Source organism: Herpailurus yagouaroundi, unplaced genomic scaffold, assembly GCF_014898765.1.
Source record: "Herpailurus yagouaroundi ecotype Mexico unplaced genomic scaffold, PumYag 194, whole genome shotgun sequence".
NCBI classification, from domain to species: domain Eukaryota; kingdom Metazoa; phylum Chordata; class Mammalia; order Carnivora; family Felidae; genus Herpailurus; species Herpailurus yagouaroundi.
In genome coordinates this window covers 6,234,025-6,253,934 of record NW_024412425.1, presented here as the reverse complement: position 1 = coordinate 6,253,934, position 19,910 = coordinate 6,234,025, and the positions used below count along the sequence as shown (strand labels likewise).

General features: G+C 44.8%; 2 protein-coding genes across 3 annotated transcripts in view; both read left to right on the top strand.

The window, feature by feature from the left end:
- GPATCH1 (G-patch domain containing 1) overlaps window positions 1-6,494 on the top strand; it is a 40,576-nt gene extending 34,082 nt beyond the window's left edge. For both annotated transcript variants that reach the window (XM_040446221.1, XM_040446220.1), the window contains exons 18-20: window positions 1,913-2,010; window positions 3,534-3,682; window positions 6,213-6,494. In XM_040446221.1, the coding sequence (XP_040302155.1) occupies window positions 1,913-2,010; window positions 3,534-3,682; window positions 6,213-6,243 (278 nt within the window). In that variant the 3' untranslated portion in view covers window positions 6,244-6,494. The remainder of the gene's footprint in view (window positions 1-1,912; window positions 2,011-3,533; window positions 3,683-6,212) is intronic.
- A 964-nt stretch (window positions 6,495-7,458) lies between these two features.
- Window positions 7,459-19,910, top strand: part of WDR88 (WD repeat domain 88) — a 41,618-nt gene continuing 29,166 nt past the window's right edge. The window contains exons 1-2 of the mRNA XM_040446222.1: window positions 7,459-7,842; window positions 18,775-18,885. Of these exons, the coding sequence (XP_040302156.1) occupies window positions 7,531-7,842; window positions 18,775-18,885 (423 nt within the window). The 5' untranslated portion in view covers window positions 7,459-7,530. The remainder of the gene's footprint in view (window positions 7,843-18,774; window positions 18,886-19,910) is intronic.

Genomic DNA, 19,910 nt, shown 5'->3' with positions numbered 1-19,910 from the left:
GTTGAAAATCTGCATATAGCTTTGGACTCCCCCCAAAACTTAACTGTTAATACCCAAATGTGGCCCGGAAGCCTTACGGATGACATGAACAGTTGATTAACATTTATTATATATGTTATATGTATTATATCTTGTGTTCTTACAGTAAAGTAAGCTAGAGAAAAGCAACTGTTATTAAGAAAATCATAAGAGAAAACATGTTTACCTTACTGTACTGGATTTACTTAAAAAAAAAAAAAACAACCCACCATGGTGGAACTGCACGGCTCAAACTTGTGTTGTTTGAGATCAACTGTACATACGTTTGTTTCTGGTTTTTTTGTTCTTAGCTACATTTTGCATCTCATTGCTTCCACCTAGTGCCTAAATGAGAATTGTTGCTTTACAGCCTGAGACCTTTAAACTTTTTTTTCCTTCAACTTTCCGTTATATATAATAGAGTCCCGAGTATCTCAAATGGTGTCACTTACAGAAATAAAAAAGTAAAAATCTAGGACACAGAGATGGGTGAGGAATTGTAGGGAGAAGGGTAGTCTGAGACTTTTACTGTGTTGGCTGATGTAGCAAATAAAGCAAAAGTAATTCTTTCAGAAGTAAACACAGTCCATCCTCCGTCCCCAGTGTCGGTCAACAACTTCCATTCAGTGTCTTAAATGGACAGTTTTGTTAAAATGTTTAGACTGGATTATCATCTCCTTGAAGGCCAGGTTAACAAACATCTGATAAACTGGCCCAGGTATATAAATGACATAATTCTGTTATCTGCTTCATAGTTTCCTATAGCACCCACGTATAAATATTCGTTTGATTAATTAAGCCAGCCTTCAAAGAGGTGATAAAAAGTGTGATGTTTTGAAAAATTGAAATGAATGTATTTATTATTTGCTTTAGTTCAGATCTCCAGCTTAAAGTAAGTGTATTGGAATTTAAGAGCAAAGTTATTTATTCCCATTTCCCAGACCGTCCTTGATATCCTTGTAATAGTTAATTACTTAATTTTGTCTGTGGGTTTTTGAGGGGGAATGGTTTTTCAAAAACAAGCACTTAAAAAACAAAAGTTTGGAGGAGTCAGATTTTAAAATATCTGACCAAACAATAGGACCAGAGAGTTACAGGCACCTGTTACCTAGATTTGGAAAATATCCATTCTTCTGAATTCCCTTGAAACTTTTCTTTAGGTGGAAAAAATTGATTTTTGTTGGTTTGGTGACCTGGAGGTTGATGACCTATGAAAACATTGTTGTCAGAGTTTGGAGGTGGAGAATTTAAGTGTATGCTACTTGCTTGGTCCTTTTTAATGATTATGTACATTATGTTGTTTTCATGCTAATTTTCTAGGGTTTTTTTCAACTTAGAAGATAAAACGCATATGTAATGTGCTTTAGTAAAGGGAGGATGATGTGAGGGGAGCTGACGTTTATGTACCAGATTCTGGGCTACGGGATTCATGTGCACGGTTCTGTCCAATCCTCTGTGTCCCCGAGAGAGCAAGGATTCTTCCTGTCACTATTCACGGATGGGGAAACTGAGGCTTAGAGAGGTTGAGCAACGTGCGGAAGGTCAGGGAGAAGCTGGCAGCCAAGCTGAGGTTCAGACTCTGGTCTGTCTCCTGAGCTGCCTGAGGATGTTAAATTAAAACAGGCTTGTGCTTTTTCTCTCCCGACTCTATCTCCATCTGACGCATCTGGCAGATAAGGCTGTGGCAAGATACGGGTTGGCTCACACAAGTCTTGCGTTGAGGCTTCTGGCAGTTTCTAAATATAGAGCTACCAGGTGACAGGTAACCCGTTTGTCAGCGAGGCAGGGCAGGAGTCCCACCTTAATGCTAAACATTCCACCTACGTCACGTTCCTTGTTCAACAATTTGGGCTTTATTTTCCCCAGTAGTTCACGTGTTACGTTTGTGTTTCAGATGTCCGTCAGAAACTCGAGGCACCTCAGAAAGAGAAACATAAAAAAAACAAAGAAAAACGTAAGACCAAGAAAGAGCACAGACGGAGGAAAGAGAAGGTAAGTAACTTCCGGGTGTCTTGGACAGGATGCAGGCTCTGATGTCCCTGCTTCTGTCATGCAGACAAGCCCCCAGGGGTGACAGGGGAAGCCAGGCAGGGAGAATATCTGGTGGCCGAGGTGGGGGCACACAGGCCTCTCCATACCTTGGCAGGAATGTGGACACTCATGTACGCCTTCAGTTTGCAGGAATTTTGTTTTTCTTTCAGGCAGAATATTTTAACTATTCAGTTCTACTTTAAAAACATTTTATTTGTGAACATGAAAAAGTTGGGGGAAAGGACATTTAAATACTTGGGAGTAATGGTTGAATCTTAATAAAGTAGTGTTAATTGGTTACTCATTCAATATCAAATGAAGATATTCTTTTGAACATTTTTCCTCAACTGCTCTGTCATCATTATGGATAGAGAGTTGGGTTCAAAGCTTGCTGTTGGAGGTCAAGGAACTTTGGAAGAGTAGCGTGTGCTTTCACTTTGACACCCCTGTCCCACCATCCGTGTGTTTTCAGCGATGGCACAGGCTTTTAATTCAGTTGATGTTAGTGTTGGGCCCCAGAGTGGTCAGGACAGTGGTGGAATTGAGAACAAACAGCTCCGTGATTGGCTACCAGAAAGAAAGGATTCCTGAGCAGGGAAGATGAACATCCGACAGGGAAAAACTGGTGCTGCCAGGTTTGAAAACCAAATTCATTCGTTTCTTACCAGCGGATCTGCTGTTCTCAGACCTTCTACTGTTTTCTTCATTGTGCTTCTTCTCATTGTACCATCCTGATACGTAGTTTATCACATGTGCCTAACAATGTGGCCCCGGTCAGGTTCATGCGAGGTGGCAGGGGTCACCTTGATGACATGGTGAAGCGCGGTTCATGAGCAAACGGCTGAGAAAGAATTCTTGAAACGCTTTTGGTGCAAAAAGGTGATTTTATTAAAGCACGGGGACAGGACCCAAGGCAGAAAGCTGCACCAGGGTTGTGAGAGTGACTGATTATATACTTTTAAGTAAGTTTCTAAGGAATTTGGAAGCAAGGCTTTCAGGACCTTGAGGGGCTAGCTGCTGTTAAGATAAGGTGACTTTTAGTCTTTAATCGAACATCAACGTGAAGGCACTAAGGCAGCCACGAGTTCCTCGAGGAAGGTCACACTCTGCACGTTTCTATCGGTGGTGTGTATCAGTGGGCTGCAAGCTGTAAGGAGATTTCATTGCAGTGACGTTTCTCTTGCCTTTGTCTCCCTCATCAACCTTGGAGGAGACAGATGGGGGCTAAGTGTCAAGATGGCATCCTGACCACATCTGCCCGGTTCTGCCGTGTCTGTTGCCAGAGGGTCAGTTCAGAGTGTGTGCGCGCAGCTGTGTGGTCTGGTCTGTCCCATCGTAGACTGAAGTTCGCTCCAAATGAGATGTTTTGTCTTTGTTTTTGAATGACTCTGGCAACCAAATGCCTCCTTAGCCTGTCATTGTGCCCAGTCAGGGAGGGAAACACCCAGTTGTCCCCCCTCCCCCACCGCCCTTTTCTTTTTCAGAAAAAGAAACACCGGAAGCACAAACACAAAGGCAAGCAAAAGAATAAAAAACCAGAGAAGAGCAGTAGTTCTGAGAGCACAGACAGCAGCGACAGCCCGAGTGGTGAAGAAGGGACTGTAGACCTGTCACCCCAGGAACTGCTGAGAAGGTAGGCAGTGGGGGGCACTGGTTTTCAGAAACCTTCCAAGGCTTGTTGGAATCTCCGTGTATTTGCTGAGAGGCAAACGTCAGAAATGATCAATATGTATATCGAAAAGAAAGAAAAAAGAAAGAAAGAAAACCAAGAAAGGTACTCAGGACCCCAGTGTGTTCCACTTCGGTGCATGCCCCTCCTAGGAGGGGACGGGTGGAGGGTGGCGCTGGGGGTTGTCGCGGTCCTATCTGGATGTCACAGTCTTCACTGCTGCACAGCCTGGCCCCCAGGGAGCCAGGAAGGGGAAGTCCATCTGCGGGCCCGGGATGAAAGGGGAGGCACAGGTGAGCCCTGGCCATGTCAGCCCTACCTGCTGAACCAGCTCATTAAAGGAAGAGTAGCTTGGTCCTGTTCTTAGTCCCCATGCCTCCGAGGGCCTCCTCCTCCATTCTCTACTCCGGTTTCTTAGCCATTTGATGTTGTTCTACCCACCTGCATTAACTACTGTGGCCTTGTAGGTATATCTTGCTGTCTGGAAATACAAGTGCCACCCCCTTGTTCGTTTCCATTTACTTCTTCAGAACGGACAGCACATTCTCATGATTCAAAAATACAAAGATAAGCATTTCAGTTTAATCCCGAGCCTCCTGAAGTGGCTGTGCCAACTTACATTTCCCTCTCCTCCTGCATGCCGGCGTGATGGTAAGGTGCCCACACCACGGGCATTGCTCATTTCATCCTCATGCACTCCAGCGAGGCAGACACGTGGGTCCCCTCATCTCCCAGGTGGGACGGCCAGGCCCAGGGAGGTTAGGCCTTGAGGATTTGAGGCCAAATCTTGAGGATTTGGGGCCGTCTGATGAGTCATTCCTGTGGGGACACCCCTCAGTGCCCATCTGGCGGGCGTGGTGGGAGGGCGGGAGCAGGGCTTGCTGTGGGACACTGTGCAGCAATCAGAAAACGTGGGCAGAGAGCTGTGTGCTGATTGGCATCTAAAACTTACCATCAGGAGATCAAAAGCTGCAGAACGGTATGTCCAGGCAGTGCTGTAAATGTTAAAATGTCCTCTGGCCTTTGGATTTCCCTGTGTGTACATTTATGTACATCCATGCACAGGAAGAGGGCTCGAGGGGTTCTTCCCACACCTGAGAGCACCTCTCTCCAAGGAAGGGAGGGTCAGAGGTGTGGAGTGCACTTAAATCTTCACTCTTGTGGTTGTTAAAGGTTTAGTCCCCCCGCTCCTCCCCACCGAGCCTCCTGGGTTCTAACCTTGGAACCCCGAGGGCCCTCTACCCTTTGTGCCTCACCCCTGTCTTCTGCAAAGGACAGTGGGAGGCTCATGACCACAGGGGTCTCATTTGCATCCCCAGCACCTGGCATGGAGTGTCACTCTTGGTAAGGGCCCTGATGATTTTCTGCTGTGACAGTGCCACTTGGTTCTGGGTGGAACCGTGGTCTGCCGCCTCCACCCCTTTCCCCTGAGACACCCCTCTCCTTCCTGTCTCTATCAGATTGTCTTGCCCATTCTAGAATTTCACAGACGTAGAATCATACAGCTAAGCAAACACCTTAGTGCACACACATACATATATGTGCACAGACCATCACCTTCCAGCTCCATGCATTCTCACCGCCTGATCAAGCAATATGCCAGCACCCCACAGCTGCTCGTGTCTCCTCCCACTTGGCATGCCTACCCGCATTCCCAGAGGTAGCCCCTCTTCTGTCACCGTTGGTTACTCTACTGCTTGGACTTTACTTAAAGGAACCATGTATGACTCTTGAATTGGTTTGTGAGAGTCCCCCATGTTATCAGCTGCAGCAGCTCGTTCGTCCTCATTGCCAGGGAGTATCCCTTTATGTGACCACACCAGAGCGTTCATCTCTTCTGTTGCTGCGGACATGTGGTTTTTCACTTTGGGGCTGTTGAGCAAGGATCTAGAGCCAGTGTGACCCAGCTCTAGTCAATGAACACCCTTGTGTGCATGAAGCTGAGATTTAAGACTGCCAGCTCAGGAGCCCTTGGCCCTAGAGCAAACATGGTTTTTTTTTTCAGCTCCTTCCCAAAGGTCCTACAGGCCCTTATAAACAGGTCCTAATATGAGATGTGGAGACTGAGTCTTCCTGTGTATTTGGGGGTGACAGAGAAGCATTTTTAAGAATGCAGATTAAACTGATGCTTCTAGGGCCGCCTGGGTGGTTCAGTCGGTTGAGCATCCGATTCTTGATTTCAGCTCAGGTTATGATCCCAGGGTCATGGGATCGAGCCCTGCATCAGGTTCCGAGCGGAGTGTGGAACCTGCTTAAGATTCTCCCTCTCTCGCTCGCTCGCTCTCTCCCTCCCTCTCTCCTGCTTGTGCTCTCTTTCTCAAATTAAAAAAAATAAAAATAAATGATGGTTTCATGGTCTGTGGTCGTCCTCTGTATTCTATGAGTCCAGATGTACCACTGTGAGTTGGGGAGGTCTGGTGTGCTCAGCCCCCAAGGAGCTATCTGGCTTTCGGTTCTTATCTAATTGTCCTCTCTCTTTTATTTCCTTTTCTAGGCTGAAAAGTCTTCCACTAAGGCGGCAGTAATTGAATTCTGCCCTGGTCTGTCCCAGTACCAGATCTCCTCCATGATGGAAGCTCGTTGATTGCTAAGTTAATACATTGTACAGATTGTATTTATATGTAAATTCATGCTGTAAAATAATTTTTAAAACCTTGACATTTCAAAGGCTGCCTTGGAAGGTTGCAGAAATTGATTTCTATTTTTAACCTCAGTTAGTGTCAGAGGAAATAATTCAGACTGTACAGTTTAATTAAAATGGAATTTTTCTATTTTCTTTTTGATTTTTTTTTTTTATTTCCTGAAACTTTAAAAAAGAAATGAAAAGTGAAGGGTTTTCTCTAGTTTTGTTAATGGGGAAAGCCAAGTCCAGATAAAGACATTTGGCCTTACATAAGGACTCGTGTGAGAGGGAGGTGGTCCACACGTGGCTCTTGCCTCTCCTAGTTGAGAGTGGGTGGCTGGGAGTCCAGCAGGGGGCCCAGCATCAGGGTCCTGGCAGGTGGCCTCAGCCTCTCCAGGTGGATGTCCCCCAAGTGTCCCACATAGTCTCCCATACCAAGAACTGGGGAGTGTGCGCCCACAGCCCGGGTTACACAGGCATCAGGTCCTTGCTCTGCAGCCCTGGGGCCCCGCTCCCAGGCTGCCTTATCTGCACTAACCAGACTTTTGAGAAAAGTGCTGGCATTCAAAGTGACCTCATAGAAAGATCAGAACAATTGAACAAGTTTAAAAATAGCAAGAAAGTAGAAGACCACTTCAGCCACCCAGAGATGACAATGTTGTGGAATATCCACCCAGTCTTTTTCTATCTGTGGGGCTGCTACCCGACTGGAGGTGACATTCGTTCTCTCCTATTGTCATTGACATTGGGACACATCTCTCCTTCGTACTCTCATATGCGTCCCCGCCTCCAACAGCTGCATCTTAATTCATGCATGGCCCATTCTAGATCTAGTGATCATGTCTCTCTTGTTCACGTGAGGTGGGTCCGCCACGAGCCCCTGCGCAGGCCGAGGGCACACAGAAATCGTCCTGGGACAGGGAGCCAGGGAGAACCAAAGGAAAGCCCTGGGGGTGGGGCTGCTCGTTTCACATGCTTGGCCTCATACCTCTTGTGCCCAGGGCCGGAACCCCGTTTTTCTGGGAGTAAGCGTGTTCCGCGTGGAGGGGAAGCAACGAGATCGCAGCGCGAGGGGGAGGGCGTGGCGTTCCCAGGAAGCGGGCACGGGGCGCAGGCGCGTGGCGCCACCATTCGTTCGTGGCCTGGCCGGGGTGCTGGGTGTCGGCAAACCAGCGGTTGGGGCTCTGAGATGGCCTCGGAGCCACCCTGCGCCCCCGGCTCCCCGGAAGCCCCGGACAAGGTCAAGAAGACAGTGTCACAGCAGTGTGAAGTACAGCCGCCTTTGGTCCCCTCCGGCGACATTGAGCATCCGCCCCAGAAGCTGCCCCGTGCAGCCCTGGTCAGGGGCTATGGCCGCTTCCATCTGTCGACTGTGGAAGCACGCCAGGGCCAGCTGCTGTCCCGCTTGGACCCCCTGGAGGTGGGCAAGCGCTCACTGCCATCCGAGAAGCACTCGATGCCTGAGGAGAAGTTCTGGGGCGACCAGGAGTCCCTCTCCAAGGTCAGACCACCGGGGGCGGGGGCGAGGAGCACAGGCTTGACCCCCACAGGTGGGGAGGGCGCAGTGAGCCGGGTAAGGGACCTGTGGGGACCAACTTGGCATTGCCGGGGGCCCCTGAGTGAAGCCCTTGGGCTGCTGTCCCTGGGAAAACAAGGCTGCCCTGGGGGAGAAGGACAGTGTTCCAAAGCAGGGGATCCTGACCCAACCCAGAGTGTGGTTTCTGGCTGAGCCTCCCAAATGTCCCCATGGTGACAAGTGCATACCCCAGGGTCTGTGAAGGAGCCCTCCACGCCCATGAAACAGAGTTAGCTCCAGCAGCAACAGAAAACTTAGAAGAATAAAAAAATAAAAACCTACCAACACTACTTTGTCTTCTCAGCGATAGCTGGAGAGACACCGCATTGAAACAAAGGCTGGTGGCCTGTCAACAGAATTCTTGGGGATGAGAAAAGGATTTCCACACCGAAACCCCCCACGGAGCTTTAAAATCGGAGCAGAGCACTGAAACAAAATTAGAAAACAAGCTCCTGGGATACTCTGAGACTCAAAGAACAAATATAAAGGAACTAGAACTGTGAGAGAAAAGGTCATGCATGCCGGAGAGATCCAGAAGAGCCAATATACATACAGGAGGTGTTGGAGAGGGAGAGGGAGCAGGGGGAGGAGAAATACCGAAGGAAAACCGTGAAGAGACTCTCCCTGGGTTGAGGAAGACTGAATTGTTCCCATGGAAAGAAATGGTCCAGTTCAATGCGAGATGGGAGGCAAAAAGCGCCTGCCTGGGGAGGGTAGGTGCGAGGCTGTGGTGCCCACAGACCACAGACGGAACAGCCTGGGATCAGGTTGAGGTGCTAGGCTTCCTGGCCCGCCCTCAGAACACCTGGGAGCAGAGCCCACAACGGGGATTGCTGATGGCACTAAAAGTGCCAACGCTTTTAGTCATGATACTTGTTCTGCTTTTTAAGTGAAATTAAAGGAGAGCACAGACATTATGTTTTTTCTCAGTAGAACATCCCCAAGACTCCAATTCAATAGATATCATTTGTTTTTAAACAAGTCTCCCTAGGAGCCTTGCCCCCATTAACCCATATCTCTGTACTGAGGCAAGAAATGTTTCTAGCTTCTTCTGTAACCTTACAGAGATATTTTATTTTATGCATTTCCCAGCACATATATGTATATCTTCTTCTTCTTCTTCTTTTTTTTTAACATAAATGGAAGCATACCTTAGACCCCTTATGCACCTAATTTCAATTTTTTTTACCTAAGGTATTTTAGAGATCTTTCCATATCAGTAAAGAAACATCTTCCTTGCTCTTTTTTATGGAAGTATCCCACTGGCTAGCCATTTCTTGAGGACTTTGACCAGTCTCCTGTGGATGCACATTCAGACGGCTTATGATTTTTTTGGGCCTAAGGTTTTTATGACCCATTAAGATGACAGAAGTTGAGAAATTCCAAGTTTTCCCAGAGGATGTTTCTGACCTAAGAATTCTCTACCTGACCAAACTGCTGATTCCCAATAAAGGCAACAGAAAGATATTTTCTTTAGACCTGCAAAGACTCAGAATGATGCTTCTTTTTGAGGACAAAGTTACTCGGGGGAGCACTCCAGCAAACGGGGAAAAAAAGAAAAAGAAAAACTCCGGTAAGGGAAAGATCGGTTTAGAATAAACAGTGGAGAGTAATGACTCAAAACAATACAATCTGGAGGTGATTATACAGTGAGATTAACGTGGTGGTGTAGCTCAATGAAAATGTTACCAAATGACCCCTTAAAAGGAAAGTGCACAATGCAAAACTTAATGTTAAGTTAATAACGTTCCAGATGATTTCATCGAAATCTCTGAGATGATTTGCTAAAGCACATTCTCAATAGATAGTGCTTCATTCTTGGTTTTTATTTAATGCACACTCAACACACGAATGGCTCTCGGTATCTTAAAAAAGAATCGGCTCAACACCCCCACCAGTGGCTTCCTGGCGCATTTAAGATGAAGTCCAGAGATCTGACCATGACCTTCCAGGCCTTTTCGCATCTGGCTCGTCTCCCTATTCTCCTGCTCGCCTGTGACCTGTGAACCTCCAGGCAGGGACGGCCTCGGGTCCCTCCTTCCTGGGAGGCTCTCCCCGCCGTCCAGGGTGCAAGCGCAGTGCCTCTGGCCGGGAGCTGCCCCACGTACCGGCTGTTGGACGGCCGCCCCCCTTTCCGTGGCGCGCGGGCGCAGGAGCCTGTTCAGTCCCTGCGGTGCCCACGGATGCTCGCTCTCCGCCCTCGGTTCCCGCCGGCCCCACAGCGCCTAGATAAGGCCCGACGAGGCTACAACATATTTGTTGATCAAGTGAAGGAAAGCTACACACATAAAGAACTGACTTTTTGTTGTTGTTTTTACAAAAATTGGACCGTCCTCTATGTGCCAGTTTTGTTCGTGCCTCCGGATATGTACCTGTGTGTTTGGAACGTCTCCGCAGCGCCTCGAGGTCTCTATCCCTAATGAACCCCGAAAGTACTATGCCCAGAAGAAACGCGGAACCAAGGTCCCCGGAAAGGACGTTGGGGTTTAGAGGGATGCCAGCCGCTCTCAATTGCTGGTCTGTTTGCCCATAATGAAAGCTCTGTTTTTGCCATGAGAGAACGAGGACGGGGAGTTTGGAGACGGAGGCAACTGCAGAGTAGGGAGCTGGGGGTGGCCGCCCCGGGGCCAGGGACCCGCGCAACGACGACAGGAGGGGTCGCGTCCCCGGGACACGGCTGGTTCCCAAAGGCTGCCGGACGCCAGGACCCGCCGCCCGCCCGGCTTGCCTACGCCCCCTGGTGGCCAAGCGGGTGTCCGCGCCCGCGCGCCTCGACCCCTGGCTGCCGAGTCCCTGTCCCACCTCTCTGCGCTTCCTGGAGGCGAAAAATGCCTCCTTCCCTGCATCCTCACACCGCCGCGCTCTCTGCAACCCCTGTAGCCACGCCTCCCCTCACCCCTGCACCTCCTGCTGAACCCGCCTCGCTAGCGAGGTACCCCATACAGAGTCCCTGCATCTCCGCACTGCCTGGCTGCAGAGCCCCAAACCCCTGATTTCCGTGTCCCGCATTGCCTCGCGTCCCTTCACACTACCACAGTTCGACACCCCCACATCCCGGACATGCACCCCGGCCCCGGGTAATACGGCGCCATGGAGGCGGGTGGTGGTGGCGGCAGTGGACCTTTTCAGGCTTGCTCCTTCTATCCCCCCTCCTTTTTATTTTTTTTTTAATTTTTTTTTCAACGTTTATTTATTTTTGGGACAGAGAGAGACAGAGCATGAATGGGGGAGGGGCAGAGAGAGAGGGAAACACAGAATCGGAAACAGGCTCCAGGCTCCGAGCCATCAGCCCAGAGCCTGACGCGGGGCTCGAACTCCCGGACCGCGAGATCGTGACCTGGCTGAAGTCGGACGCTTAACCGACTGCGCCACCCAGGCGCCCCGTATCCCCCCTCCTTTTTAAAAGCATTGCTTTATTGAGGTGTAATTCACATATCTTACAAGTAACCTATACAAAGTGTGGGGTTTTAGGGTATTCGCAGAGTTCTGTAACCAGAGCCACAATCACTGTAGAACCTCTCATTGACTGAAGCCCCATACTCATGAGCAGTCAATCCCCATTTCACCTGAAGCCAGCCTCTCAACTCTAGGCAATTACCAATTTAATCTCTGTCACTATAAAATTGCTTGTTCTAGACCTTTCATAGAAAGGGAAGCAAACAACATGTGGTCTTTTGTGACTGGCTTTTTCCCCTTAGTATAATGTTTTTGAGGTTCATCCATGTGCAGCAGGTGTCAGTACTCATTTATTTAAAAGCACATACACAGGGGAGTCTGGGTGGCTCAGTCCATTGAGAGTCTGACTCTTGATTTAGGCTCAGGTCATGATCCCAGGGTTGTGGGATCCAGCTAGGCATCTAACTCCGAGCTGAGTGTGGAGCCTGCTTGGGATTCTCTCTCACTCTCTCTCTCTCTCTTCCTCTGCCCCTCTCCCCCACTCACTCTCTCTCTCTAAAATAAAAAATAAATACAAGTAAATCTATATGAATATAATAAATACATGTTATATATATCACCACTTTATTCTTTAGAGCAGTTTTAGGTTCAAAGCAAAACTGAGAAGATACAAAGATTTCTTGTATATCCCTTCTCATTATCAACATGCCCCACTAAATGAAATATTTAAAACCATTAATGATCCTCAATGATACCCAAAGTCCACAGTTTACATTACAGTTCACTCTGGGAGTTGCACGCTGTATGGGTTTGGAAAAATGTATAATGACATATGTAGTCGTTATGTACATTATGTACGTACAGAGTAGTCACACTGCCTTACAAATCCTCTGTGCTCTGCCTGTTATCCCTCCAAACCTCCCCACCCCTGGCAAGCACTTTTCCAGACTGTCATATATGTGGATGCAGACAGTCTTTTCAGACTGGCTTCTTTCACTTAGTAATGTGAACTTAAGTTTCCTGATTTTCTTTTCTTTCTTTCTTTCTTTCTTTTTTTTTTTTTTTTTCCACGGCTTGCATGTCTTTTCATGGCTTGGTAGCTTGTTTCTTTTTTAGCGCTGAAATAATACTCCATTATTTGGATGTACCATAGTTTATTTGTCCATTCACCTATCAAAGGACATCTTTAGGTTTTTCAAGGTTACTTCCAAGTTTTGGCAGTCATGGATAAAGCTGTTGATAAAGCAGGTTTTTGTGTGGACATGAGTTTTTAAACTTCTTTGGATAAATACCAAGGAGTATGATTGCTGGATTGTATGTTAAGAGTATGTTTAGTTTTAGAAGACACTGTCAAACTGTCTTCAAAAGTGGCTGTACCATTTTGCATTCCCACCAGCAATGAATGAGAGATCCTGTTTCTCCACATCTTTGCCAACATTTGGTATTGTCAGTGTTACAGATTTTGGCCATTATGTGTGCAGTGGTAACTTATTGTTGTTTTAATTTGCAACCCCGTGATCACATATGATGTGGAACATCTTTTCACATGCTTATTTGCCACCTGTGTGTATATCTTTTTTAGTGAGGTGTCTGTTAAAGTTTTTGGCTCATTTTTTAATTGGGTTCTTTATTTTCTTATTAAGCTTTGACAATTTTGGATGATATTCCTTTATTGGACGTGTCTTTTGCAAATGTTTTCTCCCACTCTGCGGTTTGTCTTCTCGTTCTCTTGACATTGCCTTTCATAGAGCAGAAGTTTCAAATTTTTATGAAGTCCAGCTCATCAATTATTACTTTCATGGATTGTACCTTTGGCATTGTTCCTAAAGAGTCATTGCCATACTCAAGACCACCTAGATCTTCTCCTATGTTATTCTCTAAGAGGTTTATAAATTTGCATTTTACATTTAGGTCTGTGATACATTTTAAGTTTTTGTGAAGGATGTAAGGTGGATGTTTAGATTTATTTTATTTTTATTTTTTGCATGTGGCTATCCAGTTTTTCCAACACCGTTTGTGGAAATCCTGTCATTTCTCCATTGTATTAAATTTGCTCCTTTATCAAAAAGCAGTTGGTTTTATTTATGTGGATCTATTTCTGGGCTCTCTAGGCTTCGATCTATTTCTCTGTTCTTTCACCAATACTACACTGTCTTGATTATCGTATCTTTAGATGTAAGTCTTGAAGCTGGGTAGTGTCAGTACTCTAACCTTTGTTTTCCCAAATCTTTTGCCTCTCCATATAAACTGTATAATCATTTTGTCTGTATCCACAAAATAACTTGCTGGGATTTTGATTGGGACTGCATTGAATCCATAGACCAAGTTGGGAAGAACTGACCTCTTGACACTATTGATTCTTCCTATCCATGAACATGGAATATATCTCCATTTATTTAGTTCTTTGATTTTGCTCATCAGAGTTTTGTAGTTTTCCTCATAGAGCTCTTGTACGTATTTTGTTAGATATATACCTAACTATTTAATTTTGGGGGTGCTGATGTAAATAATACCATGTATTTAATTTAAAATTCCACTTGTTCATTTCCGTTACGGCAAAAAGTGATTGAATGATCTGCTAAAACTGCTATTAATTCTAGGAGTTTTTGTTGATTCCTTTGGATTTTCTACATAAGCGATAATGTCATTTGTGCATTAAGACAGTTTTGTTTCTTCCTTCCCAATCTTATATCTCTTATTTCCTTTTCTTGACTTATCGCATGAGCTAGAACTTCCGGTACAATGTTGAAAAGAAGTGTTGAGAGGAGTCTTTGCCTCATACCTGATCTTAGTGGATACACTGAGTTTCTTACCATTAAGTATGATGTTAGCTGTATGTTTTTTTGTTTTGTTTCATTTATTTTTTGAGAGAGAAAGCATGTGCAGGGGAGGGTAGAGAGAGAGGGGAGACAGAGGATCTGAAGCGGGCTCTGTGCTGACAGCAGTGAGCCTGATGTGGGGGTTGAACTCATGAACTGTGAGATCATGACCTGAGTCAAAGTCAGAAGCTCAACTGACTGAGCCACTCAGGTGCCCCGACTATAAGTTTTTGTAGATAGTGTTTGGCAAGTTGAGAAGTTCCCCTCTATTTCTAATTTGCTGAGAGTTTTTAAAATCATAAATGGCTATTGGGTTTTGGCAAATACTTTTTCTGCACCTATTGATATAATCATGTGATTTTTCTTTTTTATCTTATTGATGTGATGAGTTACATTAATTGATTTTTGAATATTGAAGTAGTCTTGCGTACCTGGGATGAATCCCACTTGGTTATGATGCATAATTCTTTCTATACACTGTTGGATTTCATTTGCTAATATTTGTTGAGGATTTTTGCATCTATGTCCATGAGAGATATTGGTCATTAATTTTCTTATAATGTCATTACCTGGTTGTGGTATTAGGGCAATACTAGCCTCACAGAATGAGTTAGGAGGTATTCCTTCTGCTTCTATCCTCTGAAAGAGATTATAGAGAATTGGTATAATTTTTCCTTAAAGGTTTGGTAGAATTCACCAGTGAACCCATCTGGACCTGCAACTTTCTGTTTTGGAAGGTAATTAGTCACTATTTCAATTTCTTTATTAGATAAAAAGCTATTCAAACTGTCTATTTTTTTCTTGTGTGACTTTTGGCAAATCGTGTCTTTTAAGGACTTAGTCCATTTCATTTCAAACTTGAATTTAGTCCATTTCATTTCCGGTGATTAAATTTGTAGAAATAGTTTTCCATAGTATTCCTTGATTATCTTTTTTTTTATTTTTTTTTTAAATTTTTTTTTTCAACGTTTATTTATTTTTGGGACAGAGAGAGACGAGCATGAACGGGGGAGGGGCAGAGAGAGAGGGAGACACAGAATCGGAAACAGGCTCCAGGCTCTGAGCCATCAGCCCAGAGCCCGACGCGGGGCTCGAACTCACGGACCGCGAGATCGTGACCTGGCTGAAGTCGGACGCTTAACCGACTGCGCCACCCAGGCGCCCCTCCTTGATTATCTTTTTAACATGCATAGGATCTAGCTTTCATTTCTGATATTCGTATTGTGTTATCTCTTTTCTTTTTCTTGGTCAGCCTGGCTAGAGGCTTATCTTTTTTAAAGAACAGTTTTTGGGTTCATTGATTTTTATCAGTTTGCTGCTTTTGATTTCATTGATTTATGCTCTAATTCTTATTGTTTCTTTTCTTCTGCTTACTTTGGATTTAATTTGCTCTTCTTTTTCTATTTTCCTAAGGTGCAGGTTTAGATGATTGATTCTAGATCTTTCTTCTTTTTTAATATGTGCATTCAACGTTATAAATATCCCTCTAAGTTCTTCTTTCACTGCATCCCACAAATTTTGATAAGTCATGTTTTAATTTTGTTTGGCTTAAAATATTTAAAAACCTCTCTTGAGGTTTCTTTTTTGGCCCATGTGTTATTTAGAAGTGTGTTGTTTAGTCTCCATGTATTTTGGTATTTTCAATCATCTTTTTGTTATTTATTACCAATTTAATTCCATTGTGTTCTGAGAGTAGACATTGTGTGATTTCTGGTTTTTTTTTTTTTTAATTTGTTAAAGTGTGTTTTATGGCCTAGAATGTGGTCTACCTTGGTAAATGTTTCTTATGAAGCTGAGAGGAATGTCTATCCTGCTGTTGTTGGATGAAGTCATCTGTAGATCTCCATTATATCCAGTTGACTGGTGGTTGCGTTGCATTCCATTATGTCCTTGTTCGTTTTCTGCCTGCTGGATCGCTGGATCTGTTCCTTTCTGAGTCAGTGTTGAAGTCTCCAAGTATGATAGTGGACTCATCTGTTTCTCTTTGCAATTTTATAGCTTTTGCCTCACATAGTTTGATGCTCTGGTGTTAGGCACATACATGTTAAGGATTACTGTATCTTCTTGGAGGATTGACCCCTTTATTATGCAATGCCTCTTTTTATCCCTGATAACATAACTTTTCCTCACTGTGAAGTCTGCTCTGTCTGAAAGTAATGTAGTTACTTTTGCTTTCTTTTGATTTAGTGTGGTCTATTTTCCTCCATCCATTTACTTTTAATCTGTATTTGTCTTTATATCTGAAGTAGGTTTCTTTCTTTTTTTTAATATGAAATTTATTATCAAGTTGGTTTACATACAACACCCAGTACTCATCCCAACAGGTGCCCTCCTCATTACCCCTCACCCACCCTCCCCTCCCCCCTCCCCCCCCCCCCCCCCTCCCCCAGTCAGTTCTCAGTTTTTTTTTTTAAATTTTTTTTCAACGTTTTTTATTTATTTTTGGGACAGAGAGACAGAGCATGAACGGGGGAGGGGCAGAGAGAGAGGGAGACACAGAATTGGAAGCAGGCTCCAGCCTCTGAGCTGTCAGCACAGAACCCGAGGCAGGGCTCGAACTCATGGACCATGAGATCACGACCTGAGCCGAAATCAAGAGTCAGACGCCTAGCCGACTGAGCCTGTTGGGTGCCCCAATGCATATGTTTTAACTTTTTAAAGAGTTACTGAACTATATTCCAAAGGAGCGCACCATTATACATCCCCACCAGCCGTGTGTGAGAGTTCAGAGTTCTCCACATTCTTGCCAACACTTGTTATTACCTGATTTTTGAGCACATTCCCATGTACTGGAGCTCATTGACATATCTTCTTTGGAGAAATGCCTATTCAGATCTTCTGCCTATTTTTAAATTGGGTTGTTTGTGTTTTTATTGTTGAGTTTTAAGGGTTCTTTATGTATTATGTATCAGATAAGTCCCTTATCTGATATATGATTTGTATGATTTCCATCGCGTGGATTGGTTTTTTCGCCTTCCTGATGGTGTCCTTTGAAGCGCAAGAATTTTCAATTTTGATAATGTCCACTTTACCTTGTCATTGTTGCTGCTGCCTGTGCTTGTGGTATTGTAGCTAAAGAACCACTGCCTAATGCAAGTTCGGAAGATGTGCAACTATGTTTTTTTCTAAGAGCCTGTGGCTTTAGTTCTCACATTTAGAACTCTGATCTATTTTGAGTTCATTTTTATATATGGCTTGAGGCAATGGTCCAACTTTGTTCTTTTGCAGGTGGATTTTATTTGTGTCTGCATGATCTGTTGAAAAGACTAATCTTTCCATTTTTAATTATTTAGCACTCTTGTTGAGGAAGCAATTGACCTAAAATATGAGGGATTATTTCTGGGTTCTCAGTTCAGGTCTATCGACCTATATGTCTGTTGTTATGTCAGTTCTACAGTGTCTTGATAACGGTCACTTTTTGTAGGTACTGAGTTTTTAAAGTGGGAATTGTGAGTACTCAAGCTTTGTTCTTTTACAAGATTATTTAGGCTGTTTTGCTTTGCTTGAGTTTCCATGTAAGTTTGAGAATCAGCTTATGAATTTTGGAAAAAAAAATTCAGCTGGAATTTTGACAGCATAGTGCTGAATCTGTAGATCATTTTGGAAGGTATTTTCATCTTAACAATAGACAGCTAACAGCTAATCCATGAGTGTAGAATGATTTTTCATGTATTTGGGTCTGCTCTGATTTCTTTCAACAATTCTTTGTGATTTTCAAAGTATAAGTTTTATAACAATAGTAAACTAATAGCTAATCCATGAATATGGGATGCTTTTCCATGTATTTGGGTCTGCTAGGACTTTTTTCAATAATGCTTTGTGATTTTCAAAGTACAAGTTTTATACTTTTTTGTTAAATTTATTCCTGTTTTGATGCCTTTATAAATGGATTTTTTTCTACAGTATGGAGGTTCCTCAAAAAATTAAAAATAGAACTACCCTATGACCTAGCAATTACACTACTAGGAACTTATCCAAAGAATATAAAAATGCTTATTTGAAGGGGCACATGTACCCCAATGTTTATAGCAGTGCTATCAACAATAGCCAAATTATGGAAAGAGCCCAAATGTCCACTGAATGATGAATGGATAAAGAAGATGTGGTACATATATACAATGGAATACTACTCAGTGATGAGAAAGAATGAAATCTTGTCATTTGCAACAATGTGGATGGAACTGGAGGGTGTTATGCTAAGCGAAATAGGTCAGTCAGAGAAACACAGCTATGCTATGGTTTCACTCATGTGGAATTTGAGAAACTCAACAGATGAACATAGGGGAAGGGAAGAAAAAACAGAGATGGAGGCAAACCATAAGAGACTTGTAAATACAGAGAACAAACAGGAATTCCTGGAGTGGGGTGGGTTAAATGGGTGATGGGAATTAAGGAGGGCACTTTTTGAGGTGAACACTGGGTATTATATGTAAGAGATGAATCATAGGGTTCTACTTCTGAAGCCAAGACTACACTGTATGTTAACTAACTTGAACATAATTTTTTTAAAAAAGAATTTCTTTTCTTAGGGTTTTTTCCCCCCAGATTGTTCACTGTGAGTGTATAGAAAAACAATTGACTCTTTGATGTTGATCTTGTATTTTGTAACTTGCTGAACTCATTCAATCTATCCTTTTTTCAGATTCCATTTAAAATTATGAAGGGACACAGTCACATTGTGAGTTCCTGTAACTTCTGTGTGGATGACACAAAGCTCCTCAGTGGCTCCTATGACTGCACTGTGAAGCTGTGGGTAGGTGGCCCGGCATTAGGTGGGATGAAAATATCCCATAAGCTTTCCCATATCTTGTGGAGAGATCGCCAATACTGAGTTCCCAGACACTCAAGGATCCCAAAGATTTGGAAAGAACTTTCTGCGCAAAATGCAAGAAAAAGAAGCAAAGTGAGGGTTCCGCCCTAGTGTCAAGCCAGTGGAGAGAGATGAGTTTATTGTAGTCAGCCTGTTGATTTGGAAGCAGGAGGAGCAGGGGGCAGGGACCACTGCGCTGGAACTCCCCACCTATTGTGGGGTGGCCCCAGCGGTGCCTGGGGCGCGCCTGAGATCTCTGAGCTGTGACATCTCTTTGGGTCTCCTTCTCATTTGGAAAATTCACTTTCATCCATAGAGATGGTATGGCCAGGCTTAGGTGATCGCAGAGGACAGAAAAGTGGCCAGGCCTGGGACCTGTCCATGAGCGGTGGTTGGAAGGGGCAGGCTGGAGCACAGATCAGTGCCCCAAGGTTCAGGAAGCAGGGGCATGATGGTCACGTGAGGTTGCGGAGACGTGGCACTGAGAACTCTTCCAAAGCCTCTGCGCATAGCCAGTGACCCTGGGAGGGCTGTCTGGGGGAATGCTGGCCCGTCACGGGGGTTTGATGAGGGAGCAGGAATGGGAGAGGACAATGGCCATTGGAGCCAGGCCACAGATGATTGTGTGGCTGGGGCTTGGCCCATGGGGGAGGACGGTCCGTTCTGAGTTTTGCCGTCTCCTCTGGCTTCAGGGGTGGGAGGGGACAGAAGTAAGTCTGGGCTGGTTCCTGGGTTCTGGCCTGGGTAATCAGGTGGAAGATAGCCCCTCACCCTCCAGATGACCACAGAAGTCACCTTCTGTGTCATCAGTGGGCACCAAGGCCAGGCAGATTAAGCAGGAGGGTTTGGGGATTGTCCAAGTGGTTCAGCTCTGTGACCCTGGGTGGTTACATGACCTCCGGGGCTTCCTTGAAACTTTCCAGGTCCAGCTGCATGCAGGGGCTACGCTGGGGCCTGCCGGGCCAATT